General features: G+C 33.9%; 1 protein-coding gene and 1 long non-coding RNA gene across 4 annotated transcripts; one reads left to right on the top strand and one right to left on the bottom strand.

Annotated features, from left to right (window-relative positions):
- Positions 1-2,563: 2,563 nt before the first annotated feature.
- Positions 2,564-3,756, bottom strand: LOC140009517 (uncharacterized). The gene is made up of 2 exons (XR_011816938.1): positions 3,684-3,756; positions 2,564-3,603 (listed from the first exon to the last, which is right to left on the bottom strand). It is a non-coding gene; the product is annotated as an uncharacterized lncRNA (long non-coding RNA).
- A 5,190-nt stretch (positions 3,757-8,946) lies between these two features.
- On the top strand, positions 8,947-19,190 carry LOC113694784 (uncharacterized). 3 transcript variants are annotated; one of them, XM_027213651.2, is made up of 15 exons: positions 8,947-9,248; positions 9,400-9,433; positions 9,591-9,812; positions 9,956-10,092; positions 10,209-10,358; positions 12,461-12,562; positions 13,729-13,893; positions 14,026-14,136; positions 14,299-14,396; positions 15,050-15,173; positions 15,818-15,907; positions 16,158-16,202; positions 16,558-16,878; positions 17,775-17,985; positions 18,936-19,190. In XM_027213651.2, the coding sequence occupies exons 1-14, from the start codon at positions 9,201-9,203 to the stop codon at positions 17,799-17,801; spliced, it is 1,674 nt and encodes a 557-aa protein (XP_027069452.1). In that variant the 5' UTR covers positions 8,947-9,200; the 3' UTR covers positions 17,802-17,985; positions 18,936-19,190. The 3 variants fall into 3 exon arrangements, with proteins under 3 accessions (XP_027069452.1, XP_071911378.1, XP_027069455.1); XM_072055277.1 differs by having other exon boundaries at positions 9,351-9,433; XM_027213654.2 differs by lacking the exon at positions 9,400-9,433.
- Positions 19,191-19,511: the final 321 nt, after the last annotated feature.

The following is a 19,511-nucleotide window of genomic DNA, read 5'->3' as shown; positions in this document are numbered from 1 at the left end:
AGCTCAATTACAACCCATAATAGAGATGCAGTTGTTGATGAATATTGATGTTTTGTGTTATATTATTGATTACTAGACGCATGATTCGGCATATGAGGAAATATATTGAAGAGTTGCTAAGGTTCAGTCAAAGTTAGATAGGTTTACACATTAGTTACCAAAGCAACTATTTCCCTTATTGCCCTTAAATTAGATTTCAATAATTGGTTAGTTGTTTAGTATTCTAAAAAGAGGCACAACTATCAAAATGAAAAGAACGAAAATTCTAACATTATTTATTGGGCAACTATGACTTAAGTGCTTTTTTCTTGAAAATTGGTGGAAGAGTGCAAAGGAATAGTTAGGGCTAATTTATTTCCGTTTTACCATAACAAATATTTTTGGACAAATTGAAATAAAAACTAGGATGTATAAAATGGGATGGAGCTACCAGTTAATACCACATTTTCTCAAACAGAAGAATAAAAAAGTTAGGATTTTTAGGTGTACAAGATGATTTTTGAGAACGCAATGCTTTTGCGTGGTATTTTTGTTGACCATATGAATGTATGGTAAATTCTAACTTTTTTTTGTGCCTTCTTAATTTACTTTATTTGTCGGATCTTTTTTTTAATGTAGGTTTAATTTTATCCTAAAATGATTGCATATGAACATCTAATTTTTTGATTATGGGAATGTACAATGCATGTGTAAGGTCATCCAATTTATATTAGTTCAGTTAATTAGTTCGTTCCTTAGTATGCCCTCTTCTTGATTTATTTATTTATTTTTTAAATTCTACGCTAGTTAATCGATTATGGTGTGGCGGTGGAAGCAAGATGGACTTGCATGGTAAGCAAGATGTAGTTTCTTTCTCTTTTTTTTTTTTTTTTTGAGAGAAGCAAGATGCAAGTTTTCAAAAAATTGGTTTGCTCCTATATATATATATATATATATATATATATATATATTCCCAAATCAATTTTTTATTCCAATTTATATTTCTCTACTTTTTCTTCTTTAAATTAGAATATAACACAATATTATGAATTTATTCTTCTCTTCTCCTTCTTTTAATCCTATTTAATAGTTCTATGTATTTTCAATTTATTAAAAGTTTTAAACACTCTATATTAGATAAGCATTGAATTTTTTCATAATCGCTATAGACTCTATACAAGTCCACGGGTTAAAATCTAGTAAAATATTAGAACAATCTAGTTGCTAATCATCTTGCAGTCCAAATTAACCAATACCATTGCTCATCCGACAAAATACCAGTGTTTTTAAATTCGGACCGGACCGGCCAGTCCGACCGGTGCAACCGAAAACCGTTCAAGTGTCCGGTCCGAACTGCTCTAAAAACTCGGATGACAGAAACTCGGTCAAGCCCGGGTCAAAACCGGTTTGACCGCAAACCGGTAAAACCGATGAGAAGCCGGTTTTTTTATTTGCCATTTTTGTTGCCTTTTTTTTTTCTTTGCCTATCTAAATTCCTCCTGATCTCTCACCTCTCTAAAAACCCATTTTCACCTCCTTAGCTCCTTCAATTTAGCCACCACAATCAGTGCTTGATATCTTTTTCTAAATAAGATTTAATCTTAGATATGGGGAAAAGACCAAAAAAAAAAGAAAGAGAGATGAAGAAAAGAGTAGATTGAAGAAAAAAGATAAAAGTTTGATTATTTGTTAGTTTTGAAAATAAATACCTAAGGATATAAGAATGGAAATCCTGAAAAGAAATAAGAAATGAGAATGGAAATAAAAACTCAAAAAAAAAAAAGAAAAGCAGAAAGAATAGACAAGACTAGCTTGTCCACTTTGTTCTTGAAATTGCAGTTAGAACCCAGAGCAGACAAGATTTTAATGTCTATTGTAAAACTAACTCTTGCAATGAATCCATGTCAAGAGAACTAAAAAATCAAGAGCATCGTAAAATTTCACTGGAAAAACTTAAAGATTGCTCAACCTCTTCGAATTCGTCCATCTCAAAACACAGGGGAAATGTTTCTCAAAACATTCGGAGTGGCTGCCTAAGAGCTTTTGCCACCGATGGGCTTGAGACTTGAGAGCTTATGCGGCCTTCTATGTTCTACCCTTCTTTGGATTTTTTTTTTAAAAAAGAAAAAGAAAAAGGAAGAGTGGAATGAACGGAGAACAGGAACAAGAAAAGGTAGCATTAGTTTAGAAAAGCCTTTGTCGGCGGTTAGAGGTAAAGGAGGAAGGAATTGGAGGAATATTAATGTAGGGTTCAAAAAGCTTTTTCAATATTGTATTCTAACCCCTTGGATATTGAAAAACTATTAACATACCTAGAAATGTTTCATAGTCTATAAATATTCTCCACAAATTTAACTTTGAACTTGTAAATATGCATTAAATTATATGAATTACTATTTGATTGTTCTAATTTCTTTGCACTTTCTTGTTAAACAGCTTTGAAACATCAAACACATATGTATACACCTTTATTGATATTAGCATGCTTTTAGATATTTTACATAATATTTTAATTTCTAAATAATTTTTATTAATAACATTGAAGTTATGACAAATCTAAACTTATGAAGTTGTAAACCACCAATTTAAAGATAAATTTTATATCTTATTTTGATTAAATATTATTAATAAATATTTATAACATATTTATGATGTCATTTAATTTGACCCCTGACCCTGAGTTCAGCCGAGTCAATATCCGGTCCAAGTCTGAAAACATAGCAAAATACTTCCCAAGAGGAGAAGCTTCCTTAACAACTAAAATAAAAGCTTGTTCACCACTCGTCCCTTGCTATGTCGTCCCAGCCCTTCCAAAATTTGACCACCTGAAAAATCACCGTAAAAAACGCAGCAACGGCAAAAAGTATCAAAGCATGTTCTACTGTGCCCCCATGAGGTTTGATCCCACCGTAAATGGCAGACTTGCACTCTTTACAGGAGTAGCACGAGGTTTGATTTTCCGAATGCCATTTTGAGCAGCCAGCTTTCGGGGTCGATTTCTGACCTTTGCAATGTGGAGGCGTCGGACAGCAGCCGTCAACTTCCGGGAAATAACGGCAAAAATTCCGTTGTTCCAAACACGTCTGGATCGGAAGCCATATATGATCATCTTCATTGACATACTTGGCTTTCCACGTTTCCTCAGTCGGAACGACCATAATGAGAAATAAAATAAGTGCGACAAAAAAGGCTAATCCCAGAACTACATTAAATAAAAATGTAGCGACGAATCGCCTTCTGTGGTTCATTCTGATGTACAACAACGCGAGGTTGCTGGATAGCAGAAGGGCCAGCGGACAGCCAGCTAGAAAACCTATGATGACCATATCTTTGCTGGAAAGTTTCCAGCAATGGTCGTGAACTGACTGGACTATCAGACTAGCTGTGGAACTGATGCCGAGCCATATCATAATGGCGAATTTAATAGAAAATGCCAGAAAGTTTCTCAATTCGACCATGGTAATCAAATATGCAGAAGAATGACAGAGGTGATATGGCTATGAGGGAAAGTGATTAAGAGGGAAAAAACAATGGATGTTCTGAAGTATAGCAGTGCGACTTGTGAGCTTCAGCAGTCACCGCATCAAAAAGCTTCCTCCAGGAATCTTGTTGATCCAATCATTCCTAATGGACAAGCAAAAGAAATATTGAAGAACTGAACAAGAGCTGATCAGTTTATTAGCAAAGGATGAACAGAAAAATACCTGCAGAAAATGGACGAAGAGAATGAGCTTAGTTCATATTGCCATCAATTGCAAGTACAAAAGCGCATTTATATACAAAGTGTTAGTAGTTTATCACTAATTTACGTATTTTAGAGATCTTACTGCTATGGATTTTAATTTAATAAGGTAGTTACTTAAAATTTATAGGTTGTTTCTATTATTGTATCATATTTGTGACTCTTATTGAAAGAGATATGTGGGTTTTCTTTGTTAACAAACTTTTCTCTTCATCGGTCTATAAAACTCAATCAACACGTAATTTACAGATACTTTTTCATACACTTGGCTGAGGGAGTTTTGTTAAGGTTTTGTTGTATCCTAGGCTTTGTTATTACTCTTAAGTTAAGGAGTTTCTTTGTTTTTATGTGCTTATAAGCACTAGAAACTTCCATTCCAAAATTGCAATAGTCTAGTATTGACAATTACGTGCAAGAAGGATGACTGCAAACTCCTGATGGAGCATATTGGTTTAAACGTCTCAAGTAACTTGGGCACTAATTATAAGAAACTACATTTATATGAGTTTAGAAGTGGTGCCACTTCAGAGAGAGAGAGTTGGATGGTCCCTGGTAAAAATTCATGAACAAACAGGATTAGCACTTGGCCATTAACTTATTGAGGTAATTTAAACCTCGTGAAAAATAAGATAACTATAATGCTTGTTTTGTACTATACAAAGAGGAGAAATTTTCAATGTTAAAAACATTCTATAATAAGGGCCTTTCTAGTGTTTTTTTCCGCTAAGGGGTCTTCGCATTTTATGAATGCAAACTCCCTAGACATCTCATTTGGCAAATGTGTTGTCAACTTAAATTCTTATCTCACAAAATAATAAAAAGAACTCCATTCATTTATAACTCTTAGTAATAGAAAGAGCTCCATTCATTTAGGACTCTTATTTTATGTAATTGACAATACTCCTTTTACAGAGTCGGGACAACCACTATAATCTCAACTCTGTCTTGGGTACACCAAGACTTTCACTTATTTTTTACTTCTTGTACAGACGTTTCAGTTTTGTTTTGGCAGAATCAAATTGGCAAGTGTCAGGTGATAGATTTAAGTTTTTAGAAACAAAATGCGAACACCCTCTTGGTGAGAATACCTAACTACAATTACTCTATTTGTGGAATATATTTTAATTTTTATAAGAAATTTAGAATTCTCTCATACAAATAGGGGTGTCAATGGGTCGGGTTTGGACCCGAACTCGATCCTAATCCAATAAATTTTTCCAAGTTTGGGTTGAAAAATAATTCCAATATTCGGATCGGGACCCAAACTTGTTTACTCTAACAAAAAAAAGGATCAGATACGGAATATAGAAATTCGACCCAGACCCGAACAATATATTAAGAATTATAAAATATAAATATTTCTAAAAACATGCTTTTACGAAATTAACAATTTAGTAATGACTTTGTAGGTTGATTTGTGGTTAGTTTTAAATTGACTATTGCGAGTTGTTTGTGATTTTGCTTTGTAATTTGATTTGTTTAAGTTTGGAAATTAAATTTGTGATTGATTTGGATTTAATTTTGAAATGTTTAATTTTGGACCTTTTCTTTTCTGGTAGATCCGGATTCAACCCGAGACCCATCGGACCGGGTTCCGGGACTTTAAAGTCAAGACTCGTCGAGTATATGGTTCGAGTCCGAGTCTACTACATAAAAATGGGTTTATATCCGAAATTTTCAATTCTGACCAAAATTCGACCCATTAACACCCCATGTACAAAGAGACAGAGTTCAATTTTCAAATACTATCAACTTTATGGTTTTGTGTGCTAGAGAATGGTTCAGCTTGAGAGACACCTTCTTTAAGCATAATACTTGTCATGTGAAAAGGAAATCCAAACTAGTTACAAATCAGTGGGGGATTGTTATTAATTTTTCACTAATTTGAGTATTTTAGATGTTTTTCTACCATGAATTTTATTTAGATTAATAAGGATAGTTACTTAAAATGTATAAGTTACTTCTATTAGTATATTTCTTCATAAAAGAGAAGTTATCAAATTTGTAACTCTTATCAAAACAGATATGTCGGTTTTCTTTGTTAATTAACAGGCTTTTCTATTTATTAATGTCTAAACAAAGTTTATAAAATCTCAATCAATACGTAATTGACATTTACTATACTTCTCTGAGTGAATTTTATTAAAGCTTGTTGTATCCTAGGCTTGTTGAAGTAATGCAGTTTTTAGTAGTCACAAATTTTATAGGTGGTTGTCATTACAATTTTTATAGCTGGCTATATTGACAAAATATGCTCAGATAAATCAGGGTGAAAATTGGTGGTTACATCGATAAAACATGCTTTGTAGTTAAAATTTTTATAAGTGGTTATATCGATAAGACACGCTTAGATAAGTCGGGACAAAATTTGATTAGTGGTAGTTTTGGCAACATATAATAAGGTAACTCGGATAAAAGCTAGTTTTTGTAAGGGTAAAAATGAAAGTCTAAAATATGAAAAAAAAAATTGTTTATATCAAAACCAAGACTCCTACTTCTGCACACTACTAGCCATTCAAGCACACTCAAAGGACATTAATTAGAACAATACGTTAATGGGTCGGTTTAGTTTACTTTACTTATTGATGAATTTCATACAATTGCTTGAGCAAGGAAAGCTCGAAGCCTCGAACCAGCAGAACCAACCCCATCACAACAATTCAACAATACTCTTCTGGTGTTGGAAAATGCAAATTCCGCTTCCAACATGCCTTCCGTCCGTGGTTTTGTTCCTCTAGTACGTGTTTCTTTTCAATTTTTAGCCTCTTTTCACAAATGGATATTGCTTGAAGAGGAATTTTCTTGTGATCGATTGTAATCCTTATTTTGAGGGATACTTCCAATTGAGTACTTAGCTTCAACGGAAGGAGAACTTAAAAAAACAAAAAACTTGGCAACTACGGATATGGCATAAGCAAAACGAAACAATTTAAAACAAAATACTATCCTAACATTCATTACACACAAAGGTGTTACTTCGGATACATATTCAACTTAATCGAGCACAAAATAACATAGGACGTAGAATATTTAGACCCCAAAAAAATACTACTACCGAAAAAAGAAAAAGAAAGCCAATATATTTTTGTAATTCTTTATTTGCTCCAGAATATTAGTATGAAAAATAGATAATATTGGCATTTAATAAAAAAAAACTACTAATTAAATTGGAACAAAATAAAAACCTAAGTAGTTTCATATTTAGTGTCTTGCTCCTAGGTTTACGAGGCGTTTGATAAAACTAAAAACTAAAGTCTGAAATTTGAAAATTGAAACTTAATTGTTGATGTCCTAATTTGCTATATCCATATAGTAAAATTCGTATGATAACTAGGTAAATGCGAGAATTAAAATATGTTATTTCATGTGTACGTATTATATAGCTGAATAGTAATATCATGTTTTATTTTTATATTGTATTAATTTTATAAACCACATGCTAATATGAAAAGTGTGCATTGTGCGTGTGTGTGTGTGTGTGTGTGTGAAAGAGAGAGGGAGAGAGAGAGAGGGGGGGAGTGTGTGTGTATGTGTGTTTTAACGTGAACAGATGTGTATTTGAGAGAAGAAAAATATATAAGAGTGAGTACAATGTATAAGAGAGGCTGTACAGTTGTGCTTGGGCGAGAGTGAGAAAATATGTGAATATGTATGAAATTGTGTGGGTTGTAAGTGCGTGCGCGTGTGTGTAAGGCCCTATTTGATATTCCGGTTCAAAATTTTAATGAGTTCAGATCTTAAGATATTTAAATATGTTTGATAGTTAAAAATAGAACATTTGAATTAATTAAGTAACATTAAATTTTCTATACAAAACTTATTCTAAAAAAATAAGTGATAATCTATTTACTAATTACGTTATATAATATACATTCAAATGTATCACATTTAGTAGTTAACAAATTAGTAACTTAATAATTTCAAATTTCAAATTTTAGATTTCAAATTTCAATTTTTAAACTTAAATTTTTATCAAACACACTTTAAAAAAGACAGTGAGAATGTGTATACACCTATGTTGTAGAGTGTGTGTTAATGAGAGTATATATGCATGAAAGTTCGTGTGAAACAATTTTTTTAGGTGAATATATTTTACTAGTTCGATAATTCAGCCAATTAAATTCAACAACTTTCATTTAAAATTTTCTATACGAATTAAGTGTGTTTTAATGTATTAAGATACAATCAAAATATGTTATCAAACAACCTTAATAGCAAATAGTCTATAATCTTCTGTACTTGGACTTTTTTTCGGCTTCAATGACTGAACAAGACTCTGGCTTAAGGCATGTAGAGCTCCGATCCATAGCATCACAAAGGCCCATCAACGCCGGCCCAACTTCATTATAAAAGGAAAGTGCGTTTAAGTTCTATTCCCTTGTAGAATTCTATGCTTAGAGAGTTCATCCCTTTAGATTTTATTATTCTATAAAAATACTTAGGCCATATTTGGATTGCTACTTCCTACTGAAAAATTGTAATGTTTAGATTTTTCAATTACCATTTTACCTCACATCAATTAAATCACTATAATACATTTTTCTACCAAAACTCCAAAAAATAGCAATCCAAATAAGACCTTAAGTATCCGAACTTCTCATCGGAGATAATGGCCACCCCTTTATACAAATTAACATTGGAGTTTCATCAAATATTAACTTCTGTGGACGTTGAGCCATTTTTGGCATTTTCAAGAAATATTTTCGTCTCGCTTTTGTAGGGATTCAATCTTCATTTGTCTATTTTTGGAAATTTATATTGTTTTTATTGAATTTTGAAGCCACCCACCCCTAATAGTGACAATTATTACCCTCTCATAAAGTGTGTGGTAGTGGTGATGCAACTTGAATTTCCTAGCAGCCCCATCCATCCTTGAAGGACCAAATTGTCCCAAAAATATTTCTTTGATAGCTATCTTGTTTTATTCTTTCAAAAATTATCTAGATTAGGGGTGTTCATGAGTCTAGTTCAATTAAATAGTTCACATATTTACTCGGTCAAAGTTCGATGTCGAACTTGCATTAACTGATTTCGAGCTAAAATTCGAGTAGTTCGACTTCAAAACTAATATGTGAAACTTAAATCCTTGTTGAATTTAATTGAGCTATATATATATATATATACATTCTTATTAATATAAAATATCTATCTTGTCCTTTGATTAACATTATACAAAATATAAACTTGTATTTCCTTAAACTGGATTCCGTTGACCATGAAAAAATATTAGAATCTGGACATTATCAGGTTTAGAATTCGAATTTACTGCACTGACGGCCACCCCACCCCTTAATTGGGTCATTTGCTCGTGTGGTACTTGGCATTGCAGCATCAAAATAATCATAGTGCGCGTAAGACTTGTGCACCAGACCATTTTGTCATAGCTGTAGACTTGTAGCCCCGTTCAAATTCAGCAGCCCGTCGTATAAGTTACTAAAATCTTCTCCTAAAATTCCCCATCTCCGCAACACTCCTGACAATGGCAGCTTCTCTCCGCAAGCTAATTCCTTTCCTGCACTGTACTCAGGTATACTACTTCCCCTCTATAAACGGATAGCAATACCATGTTTCTGTATAGATATACGTATAAAGCTTGAATGCTAATCAGAACATATTGAATGCTCTGTAGTATGGTATTTAATCAGCATGCTTAACGGAAAATGGATTTTAATTCGCAGAGTTGCAGGATTTTCGATTCCGGACTTCGAGAATGTCAGCTCATCTTACCTAGTCTTTTTGTACACTTTATTTTTCGCAGCATATTTCTTTTCAGTATTTCTTTTGTCCTTGTATATGTGTGTAGTGTTGTATTGTCGGATTTCTGTGGAACAGTGTATATGATTAAAGACGCTGTTATTGGATTTATTAGGTGTCAGAGGAAGCAATTTTTGTAGGTATTATGTGACGAATGTAATGTCGTCAAAGGAGAGATTGTTGAAATTAGAAGAGGTAGAAAATCAAGTGAAAACTGCAAATGATCAGATTTCCGAGGACGAAATAGAGAAAATTAGGCGCGAATTCAATGGTGCCAAACAGAGGTTTCTCAAAGTTCCTGATGCAGTGAAGCAAATGCCCAAAATGAATCCTGAAGGTCTTGTTTTTGTTTCCTTCTTTATTTATCATTTGTTGTATTTTCCCCGTGCTCTTTTTTTTTGGGTGATGAGATTGTTGTAGCTTTTGGTTTTTGGTATATGTAATGATGTTAAAGTAGTGATTTTTGTGCTGAAATTTTAGGTATATATGTAAATAAGAATCTGAGACTGGACAATATACAAGTTTATGGATTTGATTACGACTATACTTTGGCGCATTACTCTGGTAATGTGCAGAGTTTGATATACAACCTTGCCAAAGAACACTTAGTCAATGAGGTCTGCTTTTGAACTGAACTAAGTTCTTGTTCTTGTTTTGCCATTACAAATTATTTCTATTATAAATGAGAAGACTCAAAAATTGTGTTAATATTCTTCTTTGTTGGTTTTTTCAGTTCAAGTATCCAGAGAGTTGCTTGGACTTTAAATATGATCATTCATTTCCGATTAGAGGCTTATACTATGACAAGTCGAAGGGGTGTCTAATGAAGTTGGATTTTTTTGGGTCAATTGAGCCTGATGGATGCTACTATGGCAGGCGCAAGGTAGCATCTTTTAACTTCCTTCTCTTTCAATATTTTCTTTGTTGTTTAACTTTTTGGAAAACTAAATGTGTTTGGACACAGAGGTTTCCTTTTCTGTAATCCGGCCGCTAGTTAAATTTTTTTTTTGTGAGTACTACTTGTAAAGCTGAAAAGAAGGGTGAGTGGAAAGATCTATCTATGGTTTGTTCTGCTGTTTGTTACATTGATATTCTTTACTTTCATTAAGAATTGTCTGTATCAAACAAGATGACGTGTGTTTATACTCGAATTTTCCTGAAGTTACCTCAGAACATAATTTGAACATTTTGAAGCTATATTCTATTGCTTCTCTTTTGAAAGAACAATTAACTAGCATCTGAAATAGAATACTGTGGCTAGTACTTTGAGTTTCTCCTGCATGAACTGCTGAATGCTGAATTGCATATTTGAAAAAATAATGTTATGACTAATGACTAGATAAAGCTCCACGTTGCATCACCTGACAACTCAAAAAATACCTTCAATTTAGATGTTAGCATTGCTGATACAAGAAAATCAGTCTTTAACATGATCAATTCGACCAAATTTGTGTGAATGAGAGAGAATTATTGTCTTAATAGAATATCTGTGTTGAAGACAGTTTTATCTCTTAAACAAAGGATATATGTCTGTAATGTTGAGTAAAAAAAAAAAAGTGCAATTAATATTATGACCAATTTTAATAATCTTTTCAGGGGAACTATAGTGTCTTAAGATCTAATTAGTGCTTGTTTCTTTTTAATATTTACATTTGCCATGACAGGACTTAGGTTTTTGAAGATTTAGGAAAAAGTTTGGTTTGGGATTGCCAAATCGGATAAATAAGAAGTGTAGCACTTCCACTTAATTATCCTTCTGATAAGAATGTGGAGTGGTTCTATTTTGAACTATAGAAAGAGATTCTTCAAGCCCTGAACAAATCTAAGTTTGGAAATTGGTTAACATTACCAAGAACCAAAAAAAGGCAGGGAAAAGCAAGATATATCCTAGTTTTTAACATCAATGGCTTAGATTATTCCCCTATGTATTAACTGAAGGTTAAGTTTTCTGGGATGTAAGAAAATTATAGCAGTCTCTACACTTTAGTTACTTAACAGCCTAACAGAGATATGAAGGACTTCATACAATTTATTGTTGTAGTCACCTCAAAGTTATGCTTCCTATGTAACGTACAGCAAGATTTAAAAGAGAGAGCAATAATTTAGTCAAGCACAATCTTCCAATTAAGCAAGGTTAAAGCCCTTCAAGCAGCCACCAAGTATCTATTTTTTTCCTCAATTGCTTCAGTATTAACCACTATGGTACTGAAACTGAAGTGCAACACAGAATCTGATTATTGCAGTTTTAATGCGGTGGTTCTTCTTCATGGCAAAGACATGTAGCTCTTATCTTTTGATTTCTAGAATATAACATATCTTGTCAAGACTTATTCTGCTTTAGAGTCTGGCTTTGAAAGGAAAGAATTAGAACAATGGCATTTCATTGAACTGTGTTTCTACAGATGGCGTAGACAAGTAGAATGTGTTCCGGAGATACCATATAGAGAGAGATACACATAGCAATTCTTGATGTTCAAGGAATTTTCATTGATTGTTTATGCAAACCAGACAAGTACCTTCTACGATAGCCTGTTGTGTCCTAGTATCTGAAAGAAAGTGCTAATGCTGGAAGTTGTGAGTTTGATGATAAAAGACAAGTCCTATTCATGTTGAAAGATATTTATATTAATGACATCTTGGTGTAAAAACTTCCAGCTCTTAGGAATCAAAAGGATGTTAACTTAATACACTGTGGTCTTGCAACTTGGTGATAAATTGAATACTGTTTCATTTTTATCTAAACTACATTCATGAGTTGCAGTATCACCAGGTCATCATGGATTTTTGCTTCTTTATGTTGGGTGCTTCGTCATGTTTCGTCAACAAAAATTTTCAAAGATTACTTCATTAATGATACTGGGAATAGGTTGACTTTCAATTAGCTCAAGACTGATGACATGTTAGTTGAATTACTGAAGTTAATCTAGATAAAATGGGAGTGTATCCTTAAATGTATTTCCCGTTATTTTGTTTTCAAAAATACAGCTGAGCCAACAGGAAATAGAACAAATTTATGGTACCAAATATATTGGCCGTGATCAAGCACAAAGACTCGTCTGCTTGATGGATTTCTTCTGCTTTAGTGAGGTATGTTTTATACCTGTCTGATTAGATATATCCGTATTGTTTCAGTGAGATGATTCTTATTCCTTTGTTTGTCCTATCTTTAATAAGTTTGTTGATGTGGACTTTCCGCAGGCATGAATAAGATGATAATCTGGTGGATCTAAGTAGCTTTAATGATTTTAATTGTCTTTGTATTGCCACTATATGTAATCCAGACAATTTTTTTGATGTGGACTTTGTGCAGGCATGAATTAGATGATAATCTGGTGGATCTAAGTATCTTCAATGATTTTAATGTCTTTGTACTACCACTATATGCAAAGAATCTAATGTATATATGTGTCCCGTTTGCATAGAAAACATTTGGGCTTCAACACATGATATTGGGATACTTTTAATTGGCTACGGACAGCATAATTTCTTTAAAAGAGACGTATTTTTGCACATGTTGGGTAAATGTGAGAAAAAAACATTAATCTGTATATTATGTACCATCTTAAAGAATGATAATTTATAAATGTAGGTTAGTAACCGGAGGAACTTACATATTCTCGGTCATGAGTCCAATGCAAAAAGTCATATATACATATTTAGGTCGGACTCCTATCACATTGTTCATCATCAATGCAGATGACATTGCTAAATAGCTTTCTCTCTAATTGAGCAATTTTTCCCAATTATAGCTTCAATAACTTTATTGGTTTCAGATGAATTTGTGGTTGCAGTTGTCCTTATCATACTTTTTGTTCAGTGATGAGAAAGTTGCATTCTGATTTTTTTTCCCTTTATAACTACTATTTCCAGTATAATGTCCTTTTATATAAGATTTTGTTTCCTTCGGTATCTCTTGAAACATGTTTACTGCAGAAGCACAGAAATGATGTATTAGGGTTATGCTGTCTGCTCTACCACTCTTTTGTGTAATATTACCGAACCAACAAATAATGAAATAACCAAAACCAAAGCAAATCCAAAAGCTGCATCAGGAAAAACTTAAAAGGTTAACAAATTTCTTACATACAAAAAGATATAAGAATTTCCTACCCTATATGTGTGTATAGGGCACACTTTTAGCATTTGATCTGACTGCTTAGGTGCATTTGAACTTCTAGCAACCATTTATTGGTTTAGTTCCAAATAACCAATTGTTTTTGCAATATATAAGGTCCCTCTTTTATAATCTGTAGGCATGCCTTATTGCTGATATTGTGCAACACTTTGTTGACGCAAAACTGGAATTTGATGCTTGTTATGTCTATGAAGATGTAAATCGGGCCATTCAGCATGTTCACCTCAGTGGCTTGGTTCATAGGAGAATCCTTTCTGATCCCCATCGGTACCTTGTCAAGAACGTAAGTTCATCTAATTCTTTTCAATTTCATTTTGTACAGATTTGGTTTGATTGTTGGCTCATGTTTTCATGTCATTTATGATTGAGATCCTTACTCTACCGAATTTGTTACCTGTTCTTCCTTGGGTTATAGGGTCAGCTATTGTGCTTTCTAAGGATGCTTAGGGAGAAAGGGAAGAAACTTTTCTTGTTGACAAACTCCCCTTATTTCTTCGTTGATGGTGGAATGCGGTTTTTGTTGCAGGTATCAAACAAATTAGCATCTGAAGTTTTAGCTTCCTTGAATTTTTATATGTAGATTATTGTGTTCTACCTTCAAGTAGTAGGTATTTTTCTGTTCATCTTTGGTTAACAAACTTATATGGTCTTCTTCAGTTCTTAAATATTTCTTTTATTTGTCCATTAGGAGTCACTGGGTCAACAAGATTCCTGGAGGGAGCTTTTTGATGTCGTGATTGCTAAAGCTAACAAGCCAGAGTTCTATACTTCAGAACATCCATTTCGGTTTGTCTCCTAAAGCCTAGCTTGATAGTTTTAAGAGGATAAATCAGTGTGGAATCCTCGCACACTGGCAAGTTTTGGACGAGAGAGCAAAAGCATGCTTGACCATTGAACTTTTCTCATTGTTGTAAAGTTTACAACATTATACTGTTTGGTGGTTCAAATAGCCAATTAATTCTTGAAACACTAAAATTTTACCCGAAAAATCCGTTTGTTGTATTATTTTCATCTGAATTAGTAGGCAGCATTAATGGAATAATTTGAACTTTAAATTTTGGAAGCTTATTTATCTTAAGCTGGCAGAACTTTATGGTGGGAAAAGTTTAATGGTCTCGTAGGTCTCTTGTCCTCTCAGAAGGCTAGGTTTATGTATTCTTGGGCAAACCAGGCAATTTGGCTATCTTTGCTTAATGAGGCAATATCCTCCTAAGTTAGAGGGGAACAATTTCGCTTCTGCAACTAGACCTTCCTTCGTTCACCTTAGGAACAAGGAAAATGCTGGTGATTGATTCATCAATAGGATTCATGTTTCAATGATTAGATAATTTAACACCACTCTATTCAATAACTGCTTTGCTTTGTCTCTGTGTGCATGCATATGTGTTGTCTGTTATCTGGCATCCATTTCTGATGTGTGATGTGGGACTCTTTTGTAGCTGTTATGATGTTGAGAAGGACACCGTGGCTTTTTCGAAGGTGGATGCTTTTCTTCCTAATAAAATATATTACCATGGATGCCTCAAATCATTCTTGCAAATTACACAATGGAAAGGTCCAGAGGTATGCAGTATGTTCTGCTGAAGCTTTATTTTGGTCTGAAATATAGTTTTTGACTGAGAATTTTGTGCAAATAAATCAGTGAAACAAGAATAACTAGAGGATTAAGTCTTTGAATAGGGTCAACAAGAGCAGGTTTCTGGCCAAATACTATATCAGAATTTTATAAACCTTTTAATACTTGCAAAATCTATGTAGGTGATTGTTTATGAATTCTGTGAACCTTCACTTTTGTCTCTTTCATGAACGTCTCTGACTATATGTTTATTCTGTACTCAACACTTACGAGAAATTCATCGGAGATTTGTTATTTCATTGCTACTGAAACTAAACAGTTGCAGATAAATCATATTCTGCAAACACACTTGAAATTTCTCCCTGTTACAGGGTATTGGACTCATCTTTACCTGTCTCTAAGGGGATGAAGTCCTAAAGATTTGAGCATTACCATAATCCAACACCCAAGTCCAAATGTTCCAAGAATAAATAAAGGCTAAGAGACATAATGAATTATCTGATTTGCTCTCTGCGTATCCTGCAGCTGGTTTACAATAAACCACCATACTTCTATATTATCTGGCTTCTTTGTAAGTGTACTTTCTCTTGGTTATTAATTTCTAATACCCTCTTCTCTAACACATTTTAAGGTTATATACTATGGGGACCATCTATTCAGTGACCTAAGAGGGCCGTCAAAGGCTGGATGGCATACTGCTGCAATTATCCATGAATTGGGGGTATTGCTTCCATTTCTAATTTTGACATCTTCAGGTCATTTGCTGGATTTAGTTTATGAATATTGTCACTTGAATGGCAACATTTTTGAAAAATATAGATGAATTGGTAAATGAATGCTATTGTGTTTATGGAATATTTTCCTGTGAAAAGTCTCATAAATCCTTTATGGGTTTGTAGCTTTTTATGAGAAATTTTGTGATTCTCATGATTAGAAATTTAATTTGGATGATTTTGAATCACTTTTTCCAGAATGAGATACGGATACAGAATGATGACAACTACCGTTTTGAACAGGTAACTGAATGAAAGCTCTTCAACTTCAACGTGGAAATATGTATTAGATGTTCTGTTGCTTCATTTGCTTCCGTTACAACTTACAATCTTGCCTGGGCTGATGCCATGTTAGATGAAAGCCTAAGTTAGATGAGGCAGTAACTGTTCTATTCTTGTTCAATTGGCTTGTTTACTGGTTTCGCCAATATTAAAGAAAAAGTTAGAAGTTCTCTCTGTCTTGGTCCCATCATCCATCAGGTAGTGGAGGCTCAGGCAGTTAGTCCTTACTGTCTGAGAGGGCATCTCTAGACTTCCCTGGGTCTTGTCTCATGAAAATTTGTTGAATTGCTCTTTTTTTTTTTTGTTCATTGTATAGGCCAAATTTCATATAATACAAGAACTTCTTGGTAAGTTGCACGCTACTGTTGCCAACAATCAGAGAAGTGAAGCATACAGATCACTGCTGGTAGAGCTAAATGAAGAGAGACAGAAGGCACGCTATACAATGAAAAGCATGTTTAATAGTTCGTTTGGTGCGACTTTCCTTAATGACTCTGGTCAAGAATCTTCTTTTGCTTACAACATCCATCAGTATGCAGATGTGTATACCAGTAAACCTGAGAACTTTTTATTCTATCCACCTGACGCGTGGCTTCATGTACCTTATGATATTAAGATCATGCCACACCATGTGAAGGTAATTTTCCTTTTGTGTTATACTGCTCTATTTACTTCTCTTGCATCTTTGGATATGGAATAGCATGTAATATTAGCTATGTATGTATAACCTGTTGTTTGAGATGAAAAATGTGTTGTATTTTCAAAGTTAAGTCTACAATCTTTTCCTCCTCCTTGCCATCCCCAGGCCCCCTTCTCTTTAGATGTCACTTTGTCTTCTCTAATATATTTTTCTCCATCACTCAATCTGACTGTTGTCTCCTTTGCACTGTTGTGTTTCATTTGAGGATTCTGCTTGTCTTTTAAATAGCAAGAAGTGGGAGTTTGGTACATATGGAAGTGTGCAGGAGAGTATTTGTGTGTGTTAGCATGTGTATAGATGGATGTGCTGTCTTTGTGAGGATGAAGAAGGAAAAGATGGAGGTTGATTTGTTCACCAAAACTTATCATACCTCAATGAATTTTTGTGGTTCTGTCTCATCAGTTTCAGTTTTTGTCAGCTATGAGCTGTCACTTTTTGGTCAATGGGTGATATCTGTGGCCACAACGTTAATGGTGCTTGATGTAGCTTGTTAAATCTAACGGGGGTTGTGGTAGATTGGTCAAATTTCCGGAGATTCAAATGTGGTTGACGTGCATGTAATTCAGGTGTAGACATGAATTGATAGCCAGATTTAGCTGGAACTGATTGTTAATGAGCTGCCCTAATGTTATTGCTTACCTTGCCAACTACATCGATAATTCAATGATGTTTTGCTTTGAGGTCTTGATCTAGTGAATATTTCTTTCTGATTATGCTTGAATTTGCAGTGAATTGTCTTTTTTTCCATCTCCTTCGTATTTTCCTTTTTTTTGGGTAGGTTTCCTTAGTATTTTCTACTTGCTCATCTGGATTATAATGTACTCGCTTTTCAGGTCGCATCAAGCTTGTTCAAGACTTAATTCATAGTTCCCTGCTGGTGGATGAAATACAAGCAAAATGAGCCACAGATATCTACCACATGGTTTAACCATGGCCTTTGGCAACTTGCTGCAAGTATCAATAGTCAATTTTTGTTTACTCATCAATTTTGCATGCATTGTTTCCTGAGAGGGGTTAAGCAACAGCAGCATTTGACAACCACACGTAAGTAATAATGTAACCTTATTCTTACACCTATTTCATACTCTTCTCGCGCTAGTAATGAATATGTTTTCTCATCTTGTGAAGTGTATCAAGTAAATCTGCAAGTGCAATCAGCATTTGTCATCACTATCTTTATATGATATAGCTCTTGAGATATTGATATGATTGGAATTAAGTTGTTCTCCAGCATCTAGATAGCATCTTTAGAGAAAATGAGGCAGAGAGTTCCTGTTTTGTATAGATAATGACAGGATCTTATTAACCTCTCTTCCTTGACCAGAAAAGAAAAAAGAGTTTCGAGATATACATCCTTTAAGTGGTTCTAATAGTAAATAACAAATTTTGAAAGTTTTGTCAACAAAGTCGAATGCACTCATCCATGCCTTTTATTGAACAAGTCCTCTAATGTAAAATTTAAGGTGTCCCAAGTATGATTGCAGGTAACATAAGGTAAAATGTCCTGGTTTCAGTAAACACATAACAGTCCGTTGTTGAAACTGACAATGAGGGATTATGATTTTCATTCGGCATTGAACTTGGCCCTTTTTTTGCTTCCTAGGTATACATTCTATGGAACAATACACTAATTCTATGGTCTGTCTGTTCCTTTCTAGCACTCTTCGAATCAGGCAGAAGACCAAAGAGACGGCTCTTGATTTTGTTTCAGAACTGAAGAGATACTTTCGGACAATGGTCCTAGTTGATATGAAAGTTTCTGTGATGCTTATTTCTTTCTTTTTATGGATAAACTACGAGGTCTCAATGTTTAAGTTCCGTTGGTCAAACCTATATGACAAACTCAGACTAAGCAAATATCAGTCTTCGTAGTTGACATGTTTCTGTGATGTTTCTGTATTTAACCCTTTTATGGATAACCTATTGTTTTAAGTTCCGTTAGCATACTCTTGTGATATGCTAAAAATATATTGTTTGCAAAATTTCGTGTTCAGGTTGGCTAGAAGGCGCTCATAATAAGGATATTGGTATCCAAGGCTTTGAGTTCGCTGTGGCTGAGTTGCAGTTCTTGGAAGCCACAGTGATGCATCTCTTTTATAAGCTCTCTTATTGTTTTTGTGTACAGTTCCAGTTTTTCTTCTTATTGAAAATATAGAACTTCTTGTTATAGGATAGAAAGTTGTAGCTCCAAAAAATTCAGCTTAATTGAAACGTTGTTGCTTTATCTACAAAAAAATTTATATCCTAAATCAGGATTCATGTTGTTGGGGAATTAATTCCCGTTCTTTCTTTCTCTATCTGAATGAGAGAGATCTCAAACTCAAAACGAGACTTCCAAAATCTTGAAAAGGTTAATCAACAAGACTTTTGGCACCCAAAACACCAATTTAGCAGGAGGTTTTTTTATTTTTTGTCGGCGGAATTTTCTTATTGTCTTTAGAATTTTGTTGTCATTCGGAATCTGTTTGGGCCTTTGGGCACGTTTTAATTGGCATAGGAGGTAAAAATTGGCGTCAAAATTGAAAAGTAAGTTTGTTTGGAATGCATTTTTCTGGACTTTTTGTAGAAAA

The sequence above is a fragment of the Coffea arabica genome, chromosome 6e (assembly GCF_036785885.1).
Source record: "Coffea arabica cultivar ET-39 chromosome 6e, Coffea Arabica ET-39 HiFi, whole genome shotgun sequence".
NCBI lineage: Eukaryota > Viridiplantae > Streptophyta > Magnoliopsida > Gentianales > Rubiaceae > Coffea > Coffea arabica.
Note: the sequence above shows the minus strand (reverse complement) of the source record. Positions and strands in the feature narration are given on the sequence as shown.